Here is a 23,853-nt window from a genome sequence, read left to right as displayed (position 1 = left end):
AGTGGTCGGTGAGACTGTGCGGCCTGCTGTTCCGAGGGGCTGGAATGACACTCCTTCCCTACAAAGGGCTGGAAGGGAGGGACTGGAGGGGACCCGAGCGGTCTCAGCACAGGCACAGAGCAGAGCCAGCCCAGCCTCTCCTAGCAGCAGTTCTGTAGGAGCGCCAGATAACGGAAGAGCAGGGAAAGAAAGAGGTGGTGATAACAAGACCACCACCTCCTGGATATGAATTGAGTGTGGGGAAGCGCTCACAAAGCCGAAAGGGTGACCTCGCAATTCAGATGTTAGCCAGGCTTCAGGTATTCACTTAATCGAAAGGGTATAGCTTCAACCCCCTGGTTAATTTTCATAGCAACAACCAGAGAAAGCAAAGAGGCCATACCGGTGCATCCCAAACATTTGTAGAAATAGATGTATATTTAATAAAATAATAACTTTTGAGATAAAGTGATATGAAAACTAAATACCATCAACCACCCAGCCATAAGATTTCCTCAGCAGAAGAATCAGTATTAAAACAGCCTTTTTGCCACCTTGCCATTTGAAATGTGACCAAAGTTTGTCTGACAGTTAAATTTTAGCAGGGAGCGGGAATCAAATGAACATTTTCCACCCCCAATCATCAGTCCACAAAAGCAGGATGCTCACTACCCGACTGACTGAGGTATCAACTGTATCTGGCCAAACTACTACTTTGCCCTGGAGAAAGCAGCCCGGCTCAGGTTTCACTTCTCACTCTCCTACCTCCTGGTCTTCTGATCCCTGCACTCGGATGCCTTCAAACTTTCCTGCAGAAGCTGACTTCAAATAGTGCTACTTAGAGCCACAAATAAGTCTGACAACATGACGGAACTAATTTCAATGAACTAAATTTCAGTTCCGAAGGATGAGCAGACCTTGGCTCTGTGCAGAAAATGATTTTAGTCAGTAAGTGATCTCCATCCCCGATGCTTACGTCCGGCTCCTCCCCTCCTCCTTCCCCATCAGCAGATCTCCCCTCTTCGCCCACTCGTCTTTCCTGTCTCTTGTTTCGGTCTGCTATGTTCTAGCATGTTCCTTTCCGGAGCCACCACCAGCGCTGGCTGATAAGAAAGACCCTTGCCATCAAGATGGAGGGGCTTGGGTCCTGATGGTAGGATTTGGGGGGTCCCTGACGCACCTATCCTCAAATATCTCCACAGCCCCACCACGGGTTCCTGAAGTTCCCACTCTCCCTTTTGTGTCACAGCATCATTTTCAGCAGATTCTTGTTAAAACCAAATATTCTGCCTGGGAGTGGTAGTGCTAAAACCAGCAGAGGAAAGCAATGAGTAATTACTGAAGCGACACAAGACAGGTACCCTGGTGATGGGAAAATGGAAGGTGTATAGAACTTAGGGCAAATATAACAGATGCCTTGGGTGTCAGAGAAAAGAATGAGCTCCGAAGGGAACTTCACCTACTTCCTATTTAGATCGGGCCTGCCCTGCACCCCAAACAGGCAGAGTGCAGTTGGCCAAATCTTTGTACGTCAGCACAGCCAGCCTCACCAGGGTTTGTATGGGTGAAGTGTGTGTGTTGGGGGTGGGGAGGGGTGGAATGGGAAGGCCCCTTCACCCAATATTCCCCCATGCAAATGTCTGAAAATCTCCATTGGATTTCTTCCTCTTGCAGATTTTGAACTGCCATCAAATGTAGGGTCTAAAGAGGTGTGATTTAAGATGACTTATTCACATACCCAGTGTGAATGAGTTTATCAGATAAAGTCTAAGTCAGAGCCAGGTTTGATAACAGAAAGGGAGAAAGTGATTGAAGGTAAGCTGCAGTCTTGATAGAAAAGGAATCTGGGAAAAGGAGGAAAGTACCCCACTGAAAGAAATCAGTTCCCTTCAAATCAATCTGCAAACCACAAATTCACTGAAAAGCAATTTGTCGAGTGACACTGTTCTGGGAGCCTGGAGCCATTCCCTCCAGCTTTGCATCTTTAAGTCTACCCTAGGGCGGGTCTGCCCAGTAGTCTCTCTCCCTCCAGAGCACTGCTATCTGCAACACGGCCTTGTCTGGAAGGTTCTAGCAGGCACCCTGTGATTACTTGGGAATTGGGGTGGTGTTTGCGGCTGCGGGAGCCTCAGCAGCTGCTGCAGTCAGCTTATCTCAGGGGACTCAGCTGTGGCAGCAGCAAGTGTGGCAGTGCTGACTGTGGCTTTTCGTGCTTACTTGCACAGCACAATCACTTTCCATGAGCATTCGCTGGTCCTGAATGCCTCAAAGCTGGGAAACTGGCAAGTCTAGAAGGAAAACACCTACTGTTTACCGTGACTGCCGCTCCGGGTGACTGTCCCTGCTCTTTGGAGCCAGGGTCGGGATTTCGATTCAGAGAACTTCTAGACACGCTGTCTGCTCAGAGAATGCTGGAGTGGAAAGGGAAATTAGACACCCTGAATGCTGAGGGAATCAGGCGCCAGAGTAGTCAAATGATTAGCTAAGGTCACACAGCCTTTCTAGGGCACAGCCACGTAAAGAATCAACCTGAGTTTCCCAGGGTTTGTTTTAGCATCTTCTCCTCTGAAGTCATTACCATGGGGCTGGGGTGGGGGGCGGGGAGCTGAGTCAATCGAGTCAGGAGTTGATCTAGGTCTGAGTTTTGTTGTTACCTTCAGTGCACCACAGCCTTCAAATTCCTCTAGAGTAGACTGCTGTTACCTTAAGCTTAGAATAGGAGCTAGGTGGCAGAGGGGTTTCCTGTGTTCTCAATCTCCCCTCGGCTTTCAGCCATCCCTGCATGCCTGTGCCTCAAACGGGGTCTTTCTCCGTGCTCTCACCCTTCTCCCAGCAGTAGTATACCCTTCCTTGTTACAAGAGGCTGAGCAGCAAGAGCACAGAAGTTCCATTTTGTCCTGGTCCAGCTTCAATCTTAAGCAGGCTGTGTGCCTGGGTCTCAAAGGTAGGGTTTTTGTTTTTGTTTTGTTTGTTCATTTTAGCATCCCTTCCCGTCTTCTCTGTGGCAGCAAAAACTGCCTCGTCTCTGTATTCTGCCTTGGATGGGAGTTTTCTTGCTCCTCCTCCAGCAGTAGCAGACCGCAGCTCCTTATTGGTGTAGGATCCTGGTCCGAGACTGTCTCCTGCCCTTGCGCAGGAGTAGAGGGTTTTGTCTCGATCTTTCCTGTAGTCGCCCTGGATCTCAGCCTGTGTCCTAGGACAGGACTGTTTCCTATGCTTCCCTAGAAGCAAAGGCAGTTGTTTCTATTCCTCCCCATGGAGAATGAATTTTTGCCTGTGATCTGAGGGCTTGTTTTTGCTTCACATGAAGGAAGAGTCTGGGGAAGCAGACAAAACAGTCAAAGTTCCTCCCCTCACTCCTGCCTCCACAGCCACCAAACACCTCTTGTATTCCTGTGCCACCGAGGGAGCCTCTCTCTGGTCTCCTGACTTATCCCAATATTTCTCATGAGGACTTGGTGGAGGCCTGTGGAGAAAAGCCTATTCCAGACACACTGGCCCACATTGGCCTCTAAGAATTCATTAATATTTTGGCTTGTATGCCACTGCCCCTTTCTCCTGTAACCTGCCAAAGCTGAAATAGTGGCCCTCTCTTTGGAGGGGCTTGTCTCTCTTTGGAATTCAGTTAACGTGGTTGACTTGCTACCTCAGCCTTCCAATGGGTTCAGAAAAAATTGCAATTCTTTAGACTACCCAGCCTTTTCTCATTGTTAGGGTGGGAGCGATATTCTTTGAAGCCTTTTAAGTTTCACATATTCCTTATACTGAGCCTCTAAGGCCACCTGGCCCCATATGACCTCGTTCCACTCCGTCCTAACAGAGCAGACAACCTTTTAAAGCTCTTTTTGGGGGCAAAAATATTCATGCCAAGCACACGCACTTAAATTTTTCATCTGCCTTTGCTCTTTTTCAGGTAAAATGTCAATTTAGAGGATTCTTCTGAGAAGCAATCTGTCTGATGGGAGGGGGAAGAGATCTCAGCCAGGCTGTGTTTCTTTTAACATTTTTAAGAAGGAAAAAAGTTATATTCAGCCCGAACGATTTAATTTGGAGTATTTTCTTGTACCAACTGTGAGAAATTCCATTGGCAAAATACACAATTCCAGACATTTGTTCTCAGTAAATTATTCCTCTGTTTAGCATCTCTGATTGCCCCAATTACACTAATTGATTTCTAAATGTACAAATACAGTAGACATGCCATAGGAAATTTAACTCTTATGTTGTCCAAAGCAGAGGATGATTTCAATAGAAAGGCCAGGATGTCCCGAGATCCTGTGTCTCTTTAAAAATTGTAAGAACATTTCAAAAGCCGATGCTTACATTACTGGGCAGACACACAACTCTTTCATTCCTTTTCTCACAGCCATATTTTTTGCCCACAAACATGGCTGGCCTCTTCCTCCATGGAGCTGGCAGCCTCAAGCTGTGTTCTGAGGAACTCTAGGCCCTCTACCCACATCCCTGAAACTCTTTATTTTGGTTCTCTACCCGCTTTCTTTGAGCTAAGCGGTGCATTTCCAGAAGACTTAAGCTAACTTCCTAATGTAGTATCTAGGAAATATGATCTTTTCATTCATAAACACCTACTACCATGTTATTGGTTCAGCTTATCTCAGTAGTTGGCTGCCATCTAGCCAGGTTCAGAGGCAATGGAACACTGGCGGGGGAAATTTCGATGGGGAGGAAAAGGACTGGAGTTCTGGAAAGAATAAGCCAAGGGTAGTGGCAGAGAATGCCAAGAAGTCTTAAGACCCCAGAGTCAACAGAAAGAGAGGTGAGGGAGAGAGACTTCTAGGTAACTTTGCATTCATTCAACACTCCACCTTATCCATAGACTCAGTAAAGAACCAGTCAGAAGATCTTGCCTATTATAAGGACAATTATATATATGTAGAAGGTCACATACCTAGGTTTTTATATTTATTATCCCATTTTTCTATTCATCCCAGATTAGTCTGTTATATTCATCTATTAGTTTGTTATATCTGTCCAGAGAAGAAAAGCATTATACTCTACATTGCGGAAATTTAATTCTCCAAGTAGCAACCAGCTTGTGCGTTTGTGACCTCTAGGTTTACTCTATTATTGGTCCCTATGTGTGGAGTAAAGATCACTTACATTACATATTTGCAGGTCTACAGCCTTGAAACAGAGTAGCAAACAAAATTAAACAGAGCTTATAGAGAGAGAGAAAAAAAAAAAGGATCGAAATTATTGCCATTCCTACTCCAAACCTGAAACTGATGGGTGAGAGAGAAACAGTACAGGAAGGAAAGAAGGCAAAGACCATGGAAACCAAAGAAAGCAGAGGAGACGATGAACAAACAAGAGATGACAGGAAAGAAAAGAGGGAATGACCACCACTGTGGGTTGACTGAGGAAATGAATTAAGCGGCTAGCAAAAACTTTGCTAGAACAATATAATAATTTCCTTCCTCAAATTTCCTGGATTAAATTTTTAGCCAAAACAGAAATGAAATTGAAAGTGAATACACGTTGTCCCATCTCCCCTTCTCTTCCTTTTCCCTTCCCTCCCCAGTCAGCTCAGAGAGGTCAGCATCTGAGGAAGCGGGGCAGTGAACCAGACGGGGTGTCCCGCAGAGGCATTGTCAGAAGCACGTCTGGCATCTGAAAAAGAGGAGGAGCTACTCTGGCATGGTTGGGAGGTGGCCGCATCAAGCAAATAAATAAATATGTTGAAGATGACAAGAATCAGTGGAAGTCAAGTTTCTCGCTGTTTGAAGGGATTTACAAATCTGGGAAAAGGAAAGGCTAGAAAGATCTCTAAGGTGTTGGACTAGAATTAGAAGTACTGGCATGCTCTCATGGATTTGTAATATATATATACATAGATAGATGTAGAAATAGTTATAGATGCGTGTACAAACACACACAAGTGCACACAGCAACTAGTAGCAATGGATACATCAAGTGACCAGATTTTGGTGTCTAAATACCATCCTCCACTAAAAGGAACCTTTGAAAAATGGCTGATCCAGGGCTGGGGCAGGAAAAGTACAAAATGACACTCAGACAACCTGTGCCAGAAAGTAAGGAAATGCTCAAAGAATGATGAGGACATGTCAAAGAACAAAGAAAGGGTTCCTATCAGCCCGATATAGATTTGAACATCAAAGTAAGTCATGAGAATATGAAATTCCTACCCATCAAATAAAGTAGAAACTCATGAGTCTGTGCAGACATAAATAAATAATGAAAAAATAAATCAATGAGGGAGGAGGAAAAGCTTTTCCTTTGGTAGCATGCCAGCTAATAAATGTAGAAGAAATTATGGAGATGGAGAATCACTCTTTGGAACCTCATAGTAGTAGCTGATACAGACGGAAGTCATCAACGTATGCCAAGGCTAGTGGCTGGAAGTGTGAGGAGGAACGGGGCATTGGCATTACATTAGAATATGCCCCGCACCGTGACAAAATACTGATCGACTACAAAGGGAAAATTTGATGATTTTATAGTAGAAAAACCTGGCAGACACCAACTTCACCAGGTGATCAATATTAACGTTGCCAGATGTGGAAAGGGAGCATGGTTTCTGTGGTATTCCTGCCAAGAATGCACTGCCTTAGTTTGGTCATAAGGAAACATCAACAGACAGAGCTGAGATTCAAATTATAGAATGGAAGACTGTCGAAAACATGAGAGACAGACAAAGACTGAGAAAGTGTTTTATATTGAAAGAGACTAATGAGACATGACAACTAAATACAAAGTGAGTTCAGGAAACACTCCTGGAACAGAGAGAAATAGATAGATGATGGAGATGGAGAGAGACAGAGACAGAGACAGGGACAGAGAGGTAGAGATAGAGATAAATGGGGGTTGGGCAAGAAAGAAGGGAAGAAGGGAGAGAAGGGGAGAACAATTTCTCATTGTTGGAACATTTGGCAGAATGTTAATGGGATCTGTGGATGGCTGTGTTGCATCGATATTAATTTCCTTATTGGGAAGCTTGTAGGGTGGTTATGTGGGAAAGTGTCCTTATTTTTCAGTGGTGCACACTGGAATGTTTAGGGGTGATGGAGAATTATGTCATATATAGTGTATATTATAGATAGATAGATAGATAGATAGATAGATAGATAGATAGATAGATAGATAGACAGCGAGCAAATACAGTAAAATGGCAATAGAGAATCTGGGTGAAGGAGATGTGTGAACTCTGTACTGTTCTTGCAACATTTTTTATAGGTTCAAAACTATTTAAATTTTTTTAAAAAGAAAGTTAGAGGTAGGAAAGACTGGTGGCAGAAGAAGCTGCTGTGGGTAACTGTGGGCTCTGGGTCTGGTGGCAGAGGATAGGTGACCCATTAGGGTTCCTGCTTGTCTCAGGACCCAGAGCCAGTGTGAGGAGCTGAACACACACATCCCTCCTACTTCTAAATAGGAGAGGTGCAAGCTTTACCAGAGTTCAGAGATTACTTCAGGATGAAAACCCTGGAGTGCCACTAAATGACAAGAGGGCTGCCCATAGCTCCGTGCAGGAACAAGCAGATGGGGAAGCTTCTTATGGAGAGCAGGTATGGGGTTCTGCAGGGCCATCCCACCTGCAGCATCATTCTGAGCCAGATATCACATGGCTCCCCAGGGACTGCTTGGTGGGATGGGTCTGCTAAAAATATACAATCCCAGAAACTAATGGATCAGAAGTTAGACAGAACTGAAACAACTGTCATAACTTGGTAGAGAATCACATCTTACCTCCTTTGCCAACCTATCTCTTATCCAGAGATGGGGAAAGAAGAATTAGAGCAGAAATGGAGGAAAGGGCAAGCTCAAAAAGAAGGAGGGGGCGCAGATGGAAAAGAACATGACTGGCTCTAAGCACTTTCCCTCCTTTGTTTTACTGCGATCTAAATCTAGTTCTCCTACCCAGGTAGTTCTTAAGAGTCATAGTTTACTAGGTATTCATGAGGAGGAAAAATACTCTAATCCTCTTCATTATCTTTTTAAAAAGAAAGAAAGAAACCCACAACTATTTCAGAGCTCTATGAGGGGATGAATCAACCCTGGATCACCTTTTCTCTACTCTTAGAAAAAAAAAACCTGCACAGCCTCCAAGCTCTGCGAAGTCGCATGGCTCAGAGCAAATCAGCTGCAGGGGTTGAAGGCCCTTTGGGAGACTGGAGGAGGAAGTGTGAGCTCAAGTTAATGAGAGAATAGGACTTTGAAATTCAGCTCAGCAGCTAAGAATATCTCCTATGGACTAGAAAGAGTTTCTATGTCCGAGATCTTGGCATTCCTTTAAAAAGATAAAAAGAGCTAGATCTTCAGAAACAGGGCAGTGGGTTTAGAGCAAAGAATAGTAGATAAGAACTTGAGGCCTCTAAACCATCCTCCTGACGAGTCACTTGGCTTCAATCTACGTGTCTTCAGAATGTTAGAACTGCTCTATCTCCTGGCTTCCCCTTAATTCCATTTTTCCAGAATAAAACAACGTAACAGCTCTCAGAAAACAAGATATGCACGTAGAGATACATAGAAAAAGGTATAAGATTCACACCAAACTTTTCACAGAGATTTGGGGTACTAAAGAATACTTACAAAAGACTTTTTGTATTTCTGTATAGTGTGAATTTTTAAACAACTACCATGTATTAATTTCGTTGTTAAATTAGAAATCACAAGACAATTAAAATCAGGGGCACAGTTGTCAAAAACGACCCCAAAAGTTTACATCAAAGAATTCACAATCAAGTTTAAATAATCTCTGGTAATTTTACATGCATGGTCTATCCCAATCAGAAAGAATAGGAATAACCAGACAGGCAAATCTTCCTTCAAGGCCCAGATCAAATGTCATTTTTCTCTGTGACTTTCTCTGTCACTCTGCAACACACCATATGCCATTTCCAGCCCCCCAAAAGTGGATTGCTCTCTCAACCATGTTCCCATGGTACTCAACGAAATCTCTAGCAAGTCCCCTTAATAAGTGGAATTGCATTTATTTGCTCTTATGTTTGTGTCTCTCAAAAGATAGGCCTTTTTGAGGTTCTATGTTTTCCTCACCATCATATCTTAGGTCCTAGCATGGGGCTTGCCACATAGTATACGTTCCATAAGAGTTTTGTGGAATTGTGAATATATATTCATGCAACCTGACACACACACAGAGCTATCCACTTTTTTTTTTTTAAGTTTCTGCTCTCTGTATTATTAATTCACAGTAATCAAATCATAAAGTAGAGTTTGGAGGGTGCATTTTTCTTGCAATATGTTCCAGATCATTCTTGAGGATGCTGTTCACCTTTTTCCTAGTCCTTAGGTTCCCATTGTTGCTACAAATGGACTTTATGTAACTGAATCTGTCAGTTGACCCTTCCTTCACCAAGAAGGAAGGGGTAATGAAACCAGTATGGGGAAGGTCGACCAGAAGAACAACAGGCTCCGCTGCAAGTCTCAAATCCATCCATGGGGTACAGTGCGCTGGGACTCGGGCTGGGAGTTGGGAGACTCAGGCTCTAACACAGGAAGGCTCTTCACCTCCTCACCTCTCTGAGTCTCATCAGCCTCACTTGTCAAACATCTGCTCTGTCCGCCTCACAAGGGTGATGTGAGCCTTAAAAGTAGTCATGCCTAGGGAGGGGCTCAGGAAAACAGAGACACTGTAGAACTGAAATCTATGATTATTGAACACTGTGGGTCACTTGGACTCATGACAAGTAATCAACTTACTTTAAAACTGTAAATCGGTCATTATAATTAGCAATATGAATATCAAATAGCTTTTTCTGCTGAAACACAAAGGTAACTTACAGATTTAAAACAATTCAGGGGCTGAAGTTTATACATTTCAGCTTTTTCATTAATACTTTTTCTAGTAAGAACTAGAACTTCAGAAGAATCTATGGTACCAGGTACAGGGCATCTAGTTGTGTCTCTTGTTTAACTGCACACCACAGAACACACCTTTCCTGTGTGGAGGCTGCAATAATATATTCTTCTCTCTCCTTCTTTACTGTTCCAGAGCAAATTTTAAGGCAGCTTAATATTACCATATTATCATATGAGGAAAGCTTCCTGTGTGAGTTTGGGGGGTAGTGCAGATAAAATCAGGCAACTATGTAGTCGAATGTCATTTCTATGCTTGTCAATTATCCCTAAGAAAAAGAAAAGATGACAGAAAAAAGTAACAGGCTCTCCTCTACACTGACCTAGACAACCGCTTTAGCCTAACTGATCACCATCTTCAACCTCTTTCATTTCATTTACCTCAACTCCACTGGACTCTCTGCTGCCCATACCCTCCACCACTTCTGCCTCTTCACAGTCCTCCTGCTGCATTTCCCTTACTGCTGCATTCTCTACCTAAAAAACTCCTACTCCTCCTTCAAAGCCTTTCTCATCAATATTTTAGCCACTATCCCCAGACTAGAAGCAATGTGAAAGCAGGCACTGGGACTTACTAATCTTTGAGTAGCCAGCACATGGCACATTAGAGCAGCTCAATAAATATTTGTTGAATGAATGAATAGATGAATGAAAACATCTTCTGTGTTCATTCTGGATGGCATTTATGACACTGAGTTTGTAATCTATACACAAGCTCAACTTCTTTACTCGCCTCTTAGTTTTTTGAGGAATGAAGTTAGCCTCTAGCAAGGTGTATGGGTCATTGTAAGTGCTCAATATATGTTGATGGACTAAATGAATGAGCAGGGAAAGTTTAGGTGGTCTTCTTAAGCCCATCTCACCAAATCCAAAGCCATAAATCTCAGAAGATATTCAGAAATAATCTCTAGACCTCAGCTTTCTGAGCTATACAGTGAAGAGAGCTGAATGCCATATTCTCTAAGATTCTGTAATTTGGAAAGGTAGCAAGTATCGCAGTCTCCAGAGCTCAAGATATTCCTCATCAAAAGATGCGGCATTTAGCTTCTGTAGAAAAGATTACTCGGCAGCAGAAACTATTGTTACAGCTGCTCCATTTATTTGAAATGCCTAAAACCCTTCACCTTCAAGATAAACAAGTATCCAGCAGTAATGGGGAATATGTGGATAGTACATGTGGAAATTCAGGGACCATCGAGGGAGACAGCATGGCTCCATTGGCTGTGTTTTAGCATTGGAGTCATTTGTGTTTTTGTAATCATTCAGATGGTTGAGCTTCTGGATACGGCAATAAATATTGCCACATAGTTGAGTGGGGCTAGTGCCAGAATCTGAACCATCAGAGTCATTATCTTAAGAATGACTATTTCATAATACTCCTAAAAGCGATAGTGCTTAGATCAAGTGCCTACATAGGCTAAGTGTCAAATACATAAGCTTTAATCATCAGTGGTTAGCAGGCTTAGCATCCACTGATGGAATGGATGAGGATCTGCTATGTGCCAGGCAGAATCATGACAAGGAGCATCAAATAAAACCAGGCACTCTCTCCTACATGAAGTGCCTACATTTTAGTTGAGGAGACAGAGAAAAGAGAAGAGAGACAGAGACACAGGTGCCGCCACAGAGTATCCATGTTGTCCCCACAGTTCTAGGAATTCAGGAGACCAGAGGCTCTGAGTACTCTCCTCTTGTTCTCTTTTTATTTGACTAACTAGTAAATGTGTAAGGTCAATTAGTTCATTCAGAAAGTATTCTTTTTTCATTGTTATGGCCTCCATAATAAAATATTTTTATTTCATTAAGTAATCTAGCAATAATTCTGGAGATGGAACATATGAAGCTGCTATTGGTATGTGCATAGTTACGTGGCCATTTATTCAAATATCAGGCATCTGCTATATGACAGACCCTAATGCAGGTGCTGTGAAAAATAAGTAATTCGTGGACTTCACTTTCAGGTGGCTTAGGATCCACTAGGACAGATAAGAGATAATGCTCAACATTACTATGCTACATGGTAGGACACAATTGAGCTATAAGAGAGGTACTGATCAATTGTAAAGGCAGAGATTACTTCAAGCCCTGGGAATCAAGGATGTCTTCAAAATGGCTCTTGAGCTGACACTCAAATAAATCATCCCATTGCCATGTGGTTCCTGCAATGGCAAGAATGACATGGTCCCAGGCTGAGTAAAGAGCCTCTGGCTCCTACATGCCTTTGTATCTTGTGTGCTGAGATCACCATAATCAGGGCCACACCACAGCAAGCCCAAAGAAGCAAGTCCCCTGTCCCCTGCCCCTTACCTAGAGCCACAACGGGGATCTACCTGGTCCACTGCCTTAGCCTCTTGACCAGTCTCCCTGCTTCTGTCCCTGTGCCCCAAGTCTATTCTCCACATAACAGCCAGGGTGATTGTTTAAAAATCTACATCAGATCGAGCATCTCTTGTTTAATACCTTCCAGTGGCTTCTCATCACCTTTGGAGTAAAGTCGTCACCATGACCCATAACACTTTAAGATTTATTTGGTCCTGGAAAATTCTCCCACCTCTGTGTCTACCACTTCGATCATTCCACTGCAGCCACATCATTCTTCTCACTGGTCCCCTAAACAAACCAAGCTAACTCCTGCCCCCAGGGCCTTTGCACATGTCTCCCCTCTTCCAGGAATGCTCTTCCCCAAAAAACCGCATAGTCTCATTTTTTTTCTTTTGGGTCTCTCAAAAGTCATCTCCTTAGAGAGGCCTTCCTTAACTACCCTATACAAAATATTTCTTCTCCCCCATGGTACTTATCCTTAGCTGACATATATTTGATCTTTTTCTTGGTTATTGTCTATCTTTTTTACCAGCATCTAAATGCCACGAGAGCACAGACTTTGTCTATTTTGTCTGTTTCGCTGAATGCCTAGAACAGTACCTGGCACAAAATAGGTGTTTAATAAATACAGGTGGAATGACTCCACAAAGGCTTCAACATGCCTCTAATCCCAGTTTTCATCAGCCAACACCTGAGTTTGACTTCCTCGAATACTGAATGACTTCTAGATACCTATCTTCGGGTTGGACCTCTTATCTGAATTCCAGGCGCACATATCCAATTGTTTACTATATCTTCACTTAGATTCTCAAAGACTCCTTAAGAGGATCATCACACAGCCTTATTCTTGTCTCTTCACCCTGTTTCCACACACCGAGTCCCCTCCCAGTGTTTCCTGTCTCAGTGAATGGTGTCTCCACTTCCCGCATACGCCAGACATCGGAGGGTATTTCTTACAATCTTCTTTCCTGCCTTCCTCCATTCTATTTATCACCAAGGCCTGTTCTATCTCCACACTGACAACCTTTATCCAAACTACCAACATTTCTCTCTTGGACTACTGCAATAGTCTCCTAACTGTCTTCCCCATGTCCACCTCTGGGCCCTTCCATCTGTCTTCTACACAGTAGCCAGTGTGATCCTTTAAAGTGCGCCTAGGATCATGTCACTTCTGTGCTTGAACTTGTGGTTCGCTTCTCTTAGCTCTTAGGATAAAGATCAGAATCTTTAACACTGCTTCTGTAAACAGAGTGGATATTCTACCAGGACATGCTAATACAGCTTTACAGGTTTGTTAAAAGCTAAAATAATTCCATTGCTCTTGGTCAATAGCCATTGCCTCAAGCTCTTAAGTACCCCCCCCTCTCCCCACTGCTGCTGTTCTGGCCAGTTTGTTCCCTCCCCAAGATCCTTCTCCTCAATCAGCAATGACAAGGCTAACATGTGGCACAGCAAGCAAACATACCCTTGTGCACACAATATGCACAAACTGTTTGGGCCCTAGGGCACACTGTCCCAGCTATAGACTGTTGTGACTATCACTCCCGACTGTAAGATGCAGCACGATCCCAAATTTACCTCTTCAGCCTCATGTGGTCCCTCTTGCTCTCTGCACTGCAATCACTCTGGCCTTCCTTAAACTCTCCATGCTTTTCCCTGCCTCAGGGGCTTTGCACAGGCTGTTCTCTACTATCGGAATGTTCTTCCTTTCCTTTACCTCATTTATCCCTTTAGCTTAACTATCTCTTCCACACAAGTAGCCTTCTCTGACCTTCAACTCTAAGTCAAGTCTTTCTTATATATTCTCATAAAAACCTATACCTTTCCTTCACAGTGCCTAACATAGTTTGGTTTGCATATCTATTTATGTGACTATTTGATGAATAGCTTTCATTATCACTATAGTTCAGAAAGGATGAGAGCTGAACTTATGCCCTCATAAGTTCTCTTTTTCTTTTTTTACTACTAAATCCCTAAGGCCCAGCACTCCATATACACGTAGAGATGAACAGGAAGACACTGGCTAAAGACAATGGGTCTAAAGCATGAATGATGCTTGAATAAATAAAAGAATCCAGCATTCACATATAGATTTTTGGTGCATGCATGTATATATGTGTGTCCTTATGTGTGAATTTGCTCTTTCCTATAACTATAATGATGATGATGATGACGACGATAAAAATGAGTAGATATAATCTATGCAATAAGGAAATTGCCCTGAATATTCAGATGTCTCTTATATAAGCCAAGAGTTCCTCTTTTCACACTACTTAGAGTAATTACTTCCTATTATGGCAAGCAGCACGTGCTCTTTCCACAAAACATACTATTTGAAAGTGTGTTACTTATATAAGGATCAGCGTTTGCTATATTACTGCTATCACAGTCCACCAGCTCACAAAGCGCATTCTCAAGCTATGACCCCCAGGCCAAGAGCCTGTTTTTATCTCCTCAAAACAACGAATGCATGTTTTAAAGAGAAGAAAGCTCTAGTGCCATTACAGGCTAGCCCTGTGAACATTATCAAGCAGCAGCATTGTCCCTATGGGTGCGCTAATGTGTTTAATGAGGGCATAAGTTCAGCTACTATGGTCCTTTCCCCATTACCCACATGCTCCACTCCAGAGCAAAAGCCATAATGCCCTGTAAAACGAGAATGAGGCTCGGACAAAACCGGCACCCCCCAGGGGTGACCCATCTGCAGCTCCCTGCCTCTGCGGCAGTCACAGAACGCAAGACAAAGACCAACAGGGCCCAAGATCTGGAGGGTCAGGACTAAACCAACAGCGAGGGGCTTTGCGCTATAGTGAATCCTTCCTCTGACTCCCCTGACATTCATTTCCTTGCTAGCAGCAGTCTGCTCTCTTAAAGAAAGAGGCTGGTCTTAGCCAGGACTGCATTCTCCATTCTGAGGTCTGAGCCTCCCCTCAGTCTCCAGCAGGGTAAGCGGGACCTGTCCCTGGTGCTGAGCTGATCCATCGATAGGAAATGGTGTCAATAATGTGCAAATAATGCCTGGGTGCCTGCTGTTCTCCTAGCCTGAGATGAACCGAGGAGGTGCTCTGAGGAGAGACGGAAGAGGAACAAGCCAGTTACACCCAGGGCCTCACCGACAGGAGACCAATCAGGACAAAGCCATTCCCTGGGTGTCATCAAAATCTTCCAATTTCACACTGAAAATGAGCCCTGGCTCGAGGCTTATGAACGTTCAGTCGTCCCCATTTCTGCTAAATGGATTCCTTTGAGAGCTGGCATCTTAACCCTTGAAAGGCCTCTGGAGGCTTGGTACTCCCCAACCGGGAACTGCACTGCGGAGAAACATGTATCTGGATTTCTGCAGCCCCAGCCTAAACAAAGGAAGCCTCAGAAATGGCCTCTCTCCACCAGGAATTCATCTCCAGTGGAGAAAGAGAACAATTTCCCCACCTGGGGGACTGGAAACAATAGGGCTGCAACTCCTACAGCTGTTTCCAAGTGCAGTGTTCAGCCAGCTCCTCGGTCCCCTCTCCTAAGCCACTCTGACTCTAGGACTCTTACTCTGCCCAGACTTTGCTCCCATTGGCTCTTCCCATGAAAGAAAGGGGTTCAGAGTTTCCATCTGCAATCCAAAGGTCAACCTTTAGCTCTGCACGTTTGGTGAGAATCACTGTAAATGTCCTTAGGTACGTGTTGGCATATTTGGACAGAGGGACAAAAAAAGAGGAGGAGGGCTTGCTCGTCCCCATCCAGTTTGGAACCTCAAGTTCAGTCCGCCTCATGCTTCCTCTCCCCTCTGCAGTTCACAGCCAAGGGCGTATGCTTCACATCACACAACTACTTCTGTTTCCTATCACCCACCACGGGCTCAGTCGTCTCTGATCTTTTAGCTGTGAATTTACACCACAGAAGACCAACTGAATGCAAATGGGGCCTTGGCCCATGGAGAGAGAGCAAGTGGTATTTTGCATTTGAAGCAAGGTGAATGGAGCAGAGGGACAGAGGCACATTGCCTTGGAAGTTAACCTGCATTCCGGGAATTTGCCCCCGCTGGCCTGTAAAAGTCATCCAGCCCATGGCAACATGATGGACATTATGTTATATGAAATAAGCCAGTCACAAAAGGACAAAGAGCTGGGGGGAGGCAGGAATGGGAGTTATTGCAGTTTCAGTTTTGCAAGATGAAAAGAGTTCTGTGGATGGATGGCGGTAATGGTTGTACAATAAGAATGTACTTAACGCCACTGAACTGTACACTTAAAAATGGTTACGATGGTAAATTTTCTGTAATGTGTATTTATTTCACCACAATTCAAAACAATTTTTAAACGGTTAAAATGGTCAAAGAAAAAAAAAAAAGCCAAGTTTATTCTAAATTAGAAACCGAATTAGCATGTGTACCTGAACAACTTAATTGGCTGGCAAAAACAAACAAACAAAAGTGTCCTGGCCACAAGCCCAAGCCACACCCCTTTTCTCTTTCTATTCTGTCAGTTCCTAGAGCTCTGGTCTGACTCTGCCCTCCAAGCAGTCCTGCATACATTCAGTTTCATCACTACCCGCCTCTGAAACCAAGCCCCTGTCACTTAACACCAGAAACCTCCAGAGAAGCCTTTTAAGCCACGTAGGTTCTCATCTGAGCCAGTCTCACCTTTGTCAACACCCTGTAAGCGAGTCCTCATCACTATTTCTCTCTCAGCCCACTGAGAAGGCTCAAAGGCTGCTGACAGACAAAGGAGATTTAATGTCATCCCTGACATAACATCCTTCAAAGGCCCTTCCTTGTGCCCACTTTCAAAGACCACATATTCTAAGACCACAGCAGGGACCAACGGCAACTTCTAAAGGAAGAGGCCGCAGGGGATGGAGCCCGGGCCAGCCCACAGTGCTCAGGCATCAGCCCTTCTCTGTGGGGCCCTGGACTATGGCAGGGATATGAGCAACGAGGTTAGGGTCTTCAGCAGGTGGGAGCCCTGGGGGTTTTTTGAGGCCACTGGAAAAAGGTTAAAAGAAGTGGATTAAAACTCTCAGGGAATGGCACCAGGAAAGAGCCACTCTTCAGTGACCACATGCCTGTCCCCATCCCACTTACCTGGTTACAGGTGTTAATGTCTACCCCATTCCGCAGGTGATCCAAAGCTTTGTCCAAGTTACCTGATCTTGCTGCCCTGAGAAAGCTGGTAGCAGCATCGGCCTGTGAGGAGAAACAGTGGGCTGTGAGTATATTCTGTGTGGTAACAATCTTGCAATCCCATTTGAGCCCAGGGCTATGAAAAGGGGTTGAGGTCATGGCAGCAACCTTGCACCCTCTTGTTACCACACCCTGGTGCCCATCATGGTATCCACATGTGGTACGGGCCCTACAGCCCCTGGTGGGACTGCTCTAGGGTCTGTAAAGAGGCTGCCTTCAAGCCCAGCCTCCCTTCCTTTTGGTTCTTTTATGAGTAAGCATTCTTGGCTAGGACCCATGAGGAACCCCATTCAAAGCCTGGTGTCTTACTGCCTTGATGTTTCCAAGAGCTCCACGTCTTTAGTGAGGAGCCTATATCGTGTAGCCCCTGGCACCAAGTGAGCCACAGAGGCAGTCACCACAGGAACTGAACACATGCTCTCTGGTGCTATCTCGTGGTTTTGTTTTTTAAGAAAACAGCACGTAGCATTTACTGTGTGCTAAGAACCATTATCAGCACTTTACATATAATATATATTTATACACACGCAGATATACATTTAATCCTCATTTTAAAAAAACCCAAGATAAGTACTATTGTGGTCCCCATTTCACAGATGAGGGAACCAAGGCACAGAGAGCTAAAATGACTTGTGCAGGATCACACGGCAGGTAAGAGGAACAGCCAGGACTCCAATGAGGGTCCAGCTCTGAAATCAGTGAGATTAACCTCCTTGCTTTGCTGCCACCTTAATGTGAACTTTAACTCAAAGGTGCCTCTCGTCTTGAATGAGAGTAAAAGCACTTCAGTTACATGGTTGTTGCTCAGCCACCTACACCAACATATCAAGACATTGCCGCCAGGAACATTTGTTTGTATTAAGGATGAATGACAGCCAGAAAGAGTGAGAGAGACAATAAAATAAAGTCAACGAATGCAAACAAGTATAGCAAGAGAGTACATGACTGGAGGGGGTGAGGTGGCTCAGCGCAGCTCCCCTGCACGCAGTTGAGAGCCCTGCGTTCTTAGGCACTTCTGCTGTTTCCTTATCTGTAAGCCAGGGAAGGTTAAGGCCTTTCTCATACCCTTGCTGTAAAGACAAAAGGAAATAATATATATTATCATAACTATTATATCAGCACAAGTGCTGAGCACAGTGCTTGGCACGTGGTGCCTATCCAGATTGAGTCTGACAGGTAAGAGTCACGTGACAGGCCATAGGTGGAGCATGCGATGCCATTCCGCCAGAAGACCCACCCATGCATCATGGTTTCTTCTCCAGTGGGGGGCACTCTCTCTCCTTCCTTCATGTTCCCTCCTTAGAGAACACGTTTTAGGGGGCGGAATGGTGGCCCCCAAAATATATATCCTTAGAACTTGTGAATGTCACCTTATTTGAAAAAAAGAGAGACTTTGCAGATGCAATCGAATTATGAATCTTGAGATGAAATCATCCTAGATTACCTAGGCTGGTCCTAAATCCAATGACAAGTATCCTTATGAAAGATGGAAGAGATGACACACAGAGGAGAAGGCTGTGTAAAGATGGAGGCAGAGACTGAAGTGATGCAGCCACAAGCTGGGGAAGCCGGCAACCAGCAGAAGCTGGAAGAGGCAAAGAACAGATTCTTCCCAAGAGCCTCTAAAGAAAGCATGGCCCTGTGGACACTTCGATTTTAGACCTTTGGCTTTCAGACTGAAAGAATAAATGTCTGTTTTAGGCCATTAAGTTTGTGGTAACTTGTGACAGTAGCCACAGGAAACTAATACACATGCTAATGATGATAATCCCTAAACATGGATGACTCAAAATCTATAGCCATCAATCTCAATACTCTACAATTAAAACCATGATCGCGTCTATGGCCATATCACCCTGAATGTGCCCGATCTCGTCTGATCTTGGAAGCTAAGCAGGGTCGGGCCTGGTTAGTACTTGGATGGGAGACCAGGTGCTGTAGGCGTAAGTAAACAAACATACAAAGAAACAAAAAATAAAACCGTGATCCCCTCCCCAAAGCAGGGGGTGCATGCCTTTACCAATTAAACAGACACTACCTTCACAGCAAGGCAAGGGCTGTCTCTCCCATTCACCATCTCAGTCCTCCATACTACCCTAGAGGAGCTGCTTCCTTTCTCTGCCTCCCACAGTCCCACATCCAAGCTCTGAGTTTGCCTGTTCACAACATATGCACATCTGGATCTCGCTACCCCCTACGTGGCAGGAGGGCCTCTTCCTCTTCCCATCTCGTCTCCCCATGGCATCCACACCTCCGACTGCCTCAGGGTACCCCCTGATTATTCCCAAGACCCTCAAGCTCTATGCCACTCACATTTGCTAATTCCAATCTTTCCTTTCTTCGGGGCGCACTCAACTCCTATCTCCTCTATCCAAGGATGCTATCTTTGGATACTCAATATTTACCATCTTTAAGTCTACAAACAGGAGCTTGATTTTTGACTTTTAAAATGTATTTTAAATACCCCTTTCTCAAGTTATTTGATTTCTGCAAGTCCTGTCTCCCTAGCCTAATCGTTTGCTTCTTGGGGCAGGAACCAAACCTTCTACCTCTTTTAAATATTTCAAAGCATGAAGAGTGTTGTAGGCCAACACCTCCCTTGACCTAAAACACAGGGCACCTAATGTCCCTACTTCTTTGGCAAGGCATCTGTGATGGAGGAAATATTTCAGAAACAAGGATCAATCTGTTGGTTCCCTAGGAGCTGGTTCTCAGAAAAATCTGACTCAAGGTTTAGTCCCTTAGAGAAATGCCTATTTGTCCTGCTGATTCAAAAAGTCTGTCACCTATTTTATATATATTATAGTATTTTCCTATATCCCACTATTAGGGAAGATACTACATTATTCCCAAAGAATGAGAGTGTTAGAGAGACATATCTTCTATCTATCCCATCTACCCAAATTATCTTCTGTAGCACAATAATAGAATTTGGGATGAAAACTTAAGAATGGTGGGTAAAAAGAGATGCAATATCAACTAATGATACTGTTTGTTAAAAGCCCTCAATCTAGGAAGCAAAGGAGAATATTTCTGACAGACCCGCAGATAAATAGAGGGTAAAGGAATCCCCATTTAGACTAGGCTGAGGAAGGCTAAACAGTTTTGGCAATTTGTATAATAATGGAATTATAATACTATTATGAGTCATTAGGCAAGTGTATTACCAATGCAATATCTTTTAATCGTCATCGCAACCAGTGAGGTAGGTATAATCATTATCCCCATTTTCAAGGTGATAAAACTGAGGTCAGGAGAGGTTAATAATGTGCTCAAATTCTGCAGTTAGTTAACACTCAGGGAATCGGCCTGGGACTCCCTGACTACAGCCTACGCCTTTCTACTGCCCTTGACCCTGAGGTGTATTTTCAGCAGTTTTAAACCTGAGGGTGTCTAGCCAACCCTGACAGATTGTAGGGGCTGGAAGGGGACACCTACCTTTTCTAACCAAATGTTTAATCCATGGCAGAGAAAGGGTTCCCAGCAGATCTCAGCTCTGACCCCTGAGCCCTGTGTTAAGGCCAAGTCAGACCTCTAAGAGGGAATTATCTTGTCCCAGCCCTTCCTTTCACTGATGATAAAACTAAGGGTAAAAATAAAGTGACTGGCTAAGGTCACCTAGATAGTTAGAAGTAAAATTCAATGGCCAGGGCTTTTTCATTTTCAATTTGGCCTTCTCTAGGCATAGAGTAGTCAGGACATAAGCAGGATCCTCAGGGTATCTTACAAGCGAATTGTAGATAATAGTGTCACCTTTGCTGTACACTATATTTACTGAGGTCTCATTTCAAGTCCAGGATCTTGCTAGGGCAAAGGGAGAGACAATAAAAAATCAGAATATTGGTCCCTCCCCTCATGATTTAAAAAAACAAAGTGACTGGGTTACAAAGGGTTACAAATTCATGCATGCACACACGCACCCATTGTTCACCGCACTTTCATCAAGCCCCACCTAGGTGCCAGGGAATATTTAAGTTCCACAGCAAATGGAATATTAAACCCATTGCCACCATCTTGTTCTTCTCTGCCCAACTATCTAATTAAGTTACTCCAAATTAATGACCCGTCCTAGGTACAATTTCCTGATGTATCTAGGAACGGTCTGTGTGATCCAACAGGGCAGATTAAGAGCCAAAAGAATCAAAATATTCCATTTAGAATATTTATCTGAGTAAATACTAACCAGAAAAACAACAGTGACAAAAATAATAATAATGAAATAGTAACCAGAGTATCTCTGGGCTATGATAAATTGGAGCAGTCCGCGGTCCTCTCTGAGCCTAACCATCCCCTGCGCGGCAGCCTTCAGAGATGCCTCTCCGTGACAGGAGACTAGAGGAGCTAAAGGAGGCTGCTCCTTGTGTCCAGAAAATCAGTCCACGATGGCCCTAAACCCTGTATCACCGAGGAGCTATCACCCCCTCTGAGCACACCACCAAGTCTGCACACCTGTGTCTTTGCCCCTTCCTCATCTTGAGCTTCATTTTAATTTAATTTACCTGTGAGAAAATTGCTCATGCCTGTATTGAGGGGAGGAGGGAATATACACATTTTGGTGTGTACCGGACCCGCATCCCTGCTGGTTAATCCATGTGATGTCCCTGAACTTCCTTTCATAACAAAATAAGTTTTCTTTTATAAAGCTCTTATTGTGTTTTAGGCACTCTGCTTACATTAATTCATTTGATCCCCCCAATAATCTCATGAGGCAGGTGTTTTTTTTTTTTTGGTCTCCTTTGTACAGATGAGGCAAATTAGTCAGAGAGAAATTAAATAACTTGTTCAAAGTCATACAACTAATATGTGGCTTGACCAGGATTTGAATCTAGGTAGCCTGCCTCCAGTGTTGCTGTACTGCCTCATGGGCCAATCATTTTCTATTGCCCATAAAATTCTTCTCAAGTTCAGCTCTGGCTGAACGAAGCTTTCCACTTGTGCTCAGAGGCTGTGCCCTCTTCAGCCCTCATTTCAGGAGGAAGTAAATGGAGGGGAAAAGAAGAGAATGGAATTCCTCCTGGGACTCAAGTTGTCATCAGGGCTGCTCAGGAAAAGGGAGGTGAACCCTTGGTTACCTGAGACATCCAGACTATTCTTAAACTTGCACTTCCTGAGTCGGGTAATACAAATATAGTAATAGATAAGTAGCCGAGGGGGCTCCAGTGTCCTGGAAAAGACAGGCCGGAAGCACGCTGCTAAATGTCAGCATATTTGTAACACATGAGCAGTGAAGGCTTCAGAAACACAGGCCAAGCAAAGTTTAGTTTCGGGCTGGGTAAGAGAACCCCAGGGCCTCTACACATCTTCTCTGGCACTTGAGATGGCCTAAGTTTTCCCAGGACAAATCATGACTTACTTTTTCCAGGTCTTTTAGTGCAACGTTCTTATCTCAAAAGATGAATGGAAACTGAACTACTGACAATTTCTGTAAACAGCTTTACGACAGTCTCTTTCCCAAAGGGTCTTATTTGGGCAAAATGCAGTTTCTTTAACAAAGTCATTGTCAGAACCCCCAGGAAGAGATTCTAGACCCTTTCCTGCAGGTACCGCAGCTCGTCCAGAAGACTAAATACAGCAGGCAGCATTCTGGATGTGGAGCTGTCTGCATGGCTGTCGAGTTGTCCTCCACATCTGAGAGTTCCTTCAAACTCAGAGCCTGGTATTCCTCGGAGCCCACATCATGCCTTGCAGAAAGAACAGTCAGCTCCAGCCAGCCCGCACACCGGTGTGGTCCCTGCTTTTATCCCATCCACTACAGAGAAACAGATGTGAACCCTGGGCCACAGTGTGTGTGCTTTCATTAGGTTTCTCTCCTTTTTCTTTCCAGAAAGTTCTGCTGTTAAAGATTTACAAACTGTCTCCAGGTGCCCCAATCAGACTACCATTGGCAAAGATAAAATTAACAAATTAAAGATGCCATTAAGGAAATGAGACCTGTAAGCAGGAGTCCTGGGTTCGGTTATCATCTCCCAACTGTGAGGCTTTGGGGAAAACGCTGTCCGTTCCTCGTGCTCTTTCTGCATCCTGCCTTAGAGGCTGGGGGATGCTGCGAGTGTGAAAAACCAAAGTGGACCCTGATGTTGGGAAGACCTGGCATGAATTCTTGCTTTGCCACTTGATGCTGTGCCTCTTAGAATTTCCCAAACCTCAATTTCCCCATTGCTAAAATGGGGATAATACACAGCTCGTTGAGGGGCTGTGAAAGTGACAAGGTACAGAGAAAGCACCAGGCTCCTGGGCACACTACAGATCTGCCTTCGTCTCGCCTCCATTTATTGCCTGCTACCTCTGGACCTCCGGGCCATCGTGTTACTAAGGTTTAGGGGTCAGGGGTGCCAGGGGCGAGGCGGCCCCCTCTCCCGCCAAGGCCAGGGCCGTGGCATCCTCGCTGGTCCAGCTGGGTCACCATGAGGGGCTGCCGGGCAGCCCCACAGCAGAATCCGCTAGGCGGGACTCTCCTCCCGGGGTGAAGGGGACGCAGCCTCCGCTAGGGCCCGAGAGACCCGCGGCCCCTCTGGGACCGCGCGGCG

At 44.5% G+C, this 23,853-nt stretch overlaps 1 protein-coding gene and 1 pseudogene across 5 annotated transcripts in view; one reads left to right on the top strand and one right to left on the bottom strand.

The window, feature by feature from the left end:
• Positions 1-23,853, bottom strand: part of ANK1 (ankyrin 1) — a 187,965-nt gene that overhangs the window by 72,318 nt on the left and 91,794 nt on the right. For all 5 annotated transcript variants that reach the window (XM_025049978.1, XM_025049979.1, XM_025049981.1 and 2 more), the window contains exon 2: positions 17,228-17,329. In XM_025049978.1, coding sequence (XP_024905746.1) covers positions 17,228-17,329 — 102 coding nt within the window. The remainder of the gene's footprint in view (positions 1-17,227; positions 17,330-23,853) is intronic.
• LOC112483405 lies at positions 19,165-19,270 on the top strand (annotated as a pseudogene).

The sequence above is a fragment of the Pteropus alecto genome, unplaced genomic scaffold, assembly GCF_000325575.1.
Source record: "Pteropus alecto unplaced genomic scaffold, ASM32557v1 scaffold24, whole genome shotgun sequence".
Classification (NCBI taxonomy): domain Eukaryota; kingdom Metazoa; phylum Chordata; class Mammalia; order Chiroptera; family Pteropodidae; genus Pteropus; species Pteropus alecto.
The sequence above is the reverse complement of the archived record's forward strand: the minus strand, read 5'-3'. Positions and strand labels throughout refer to the sequence as shown.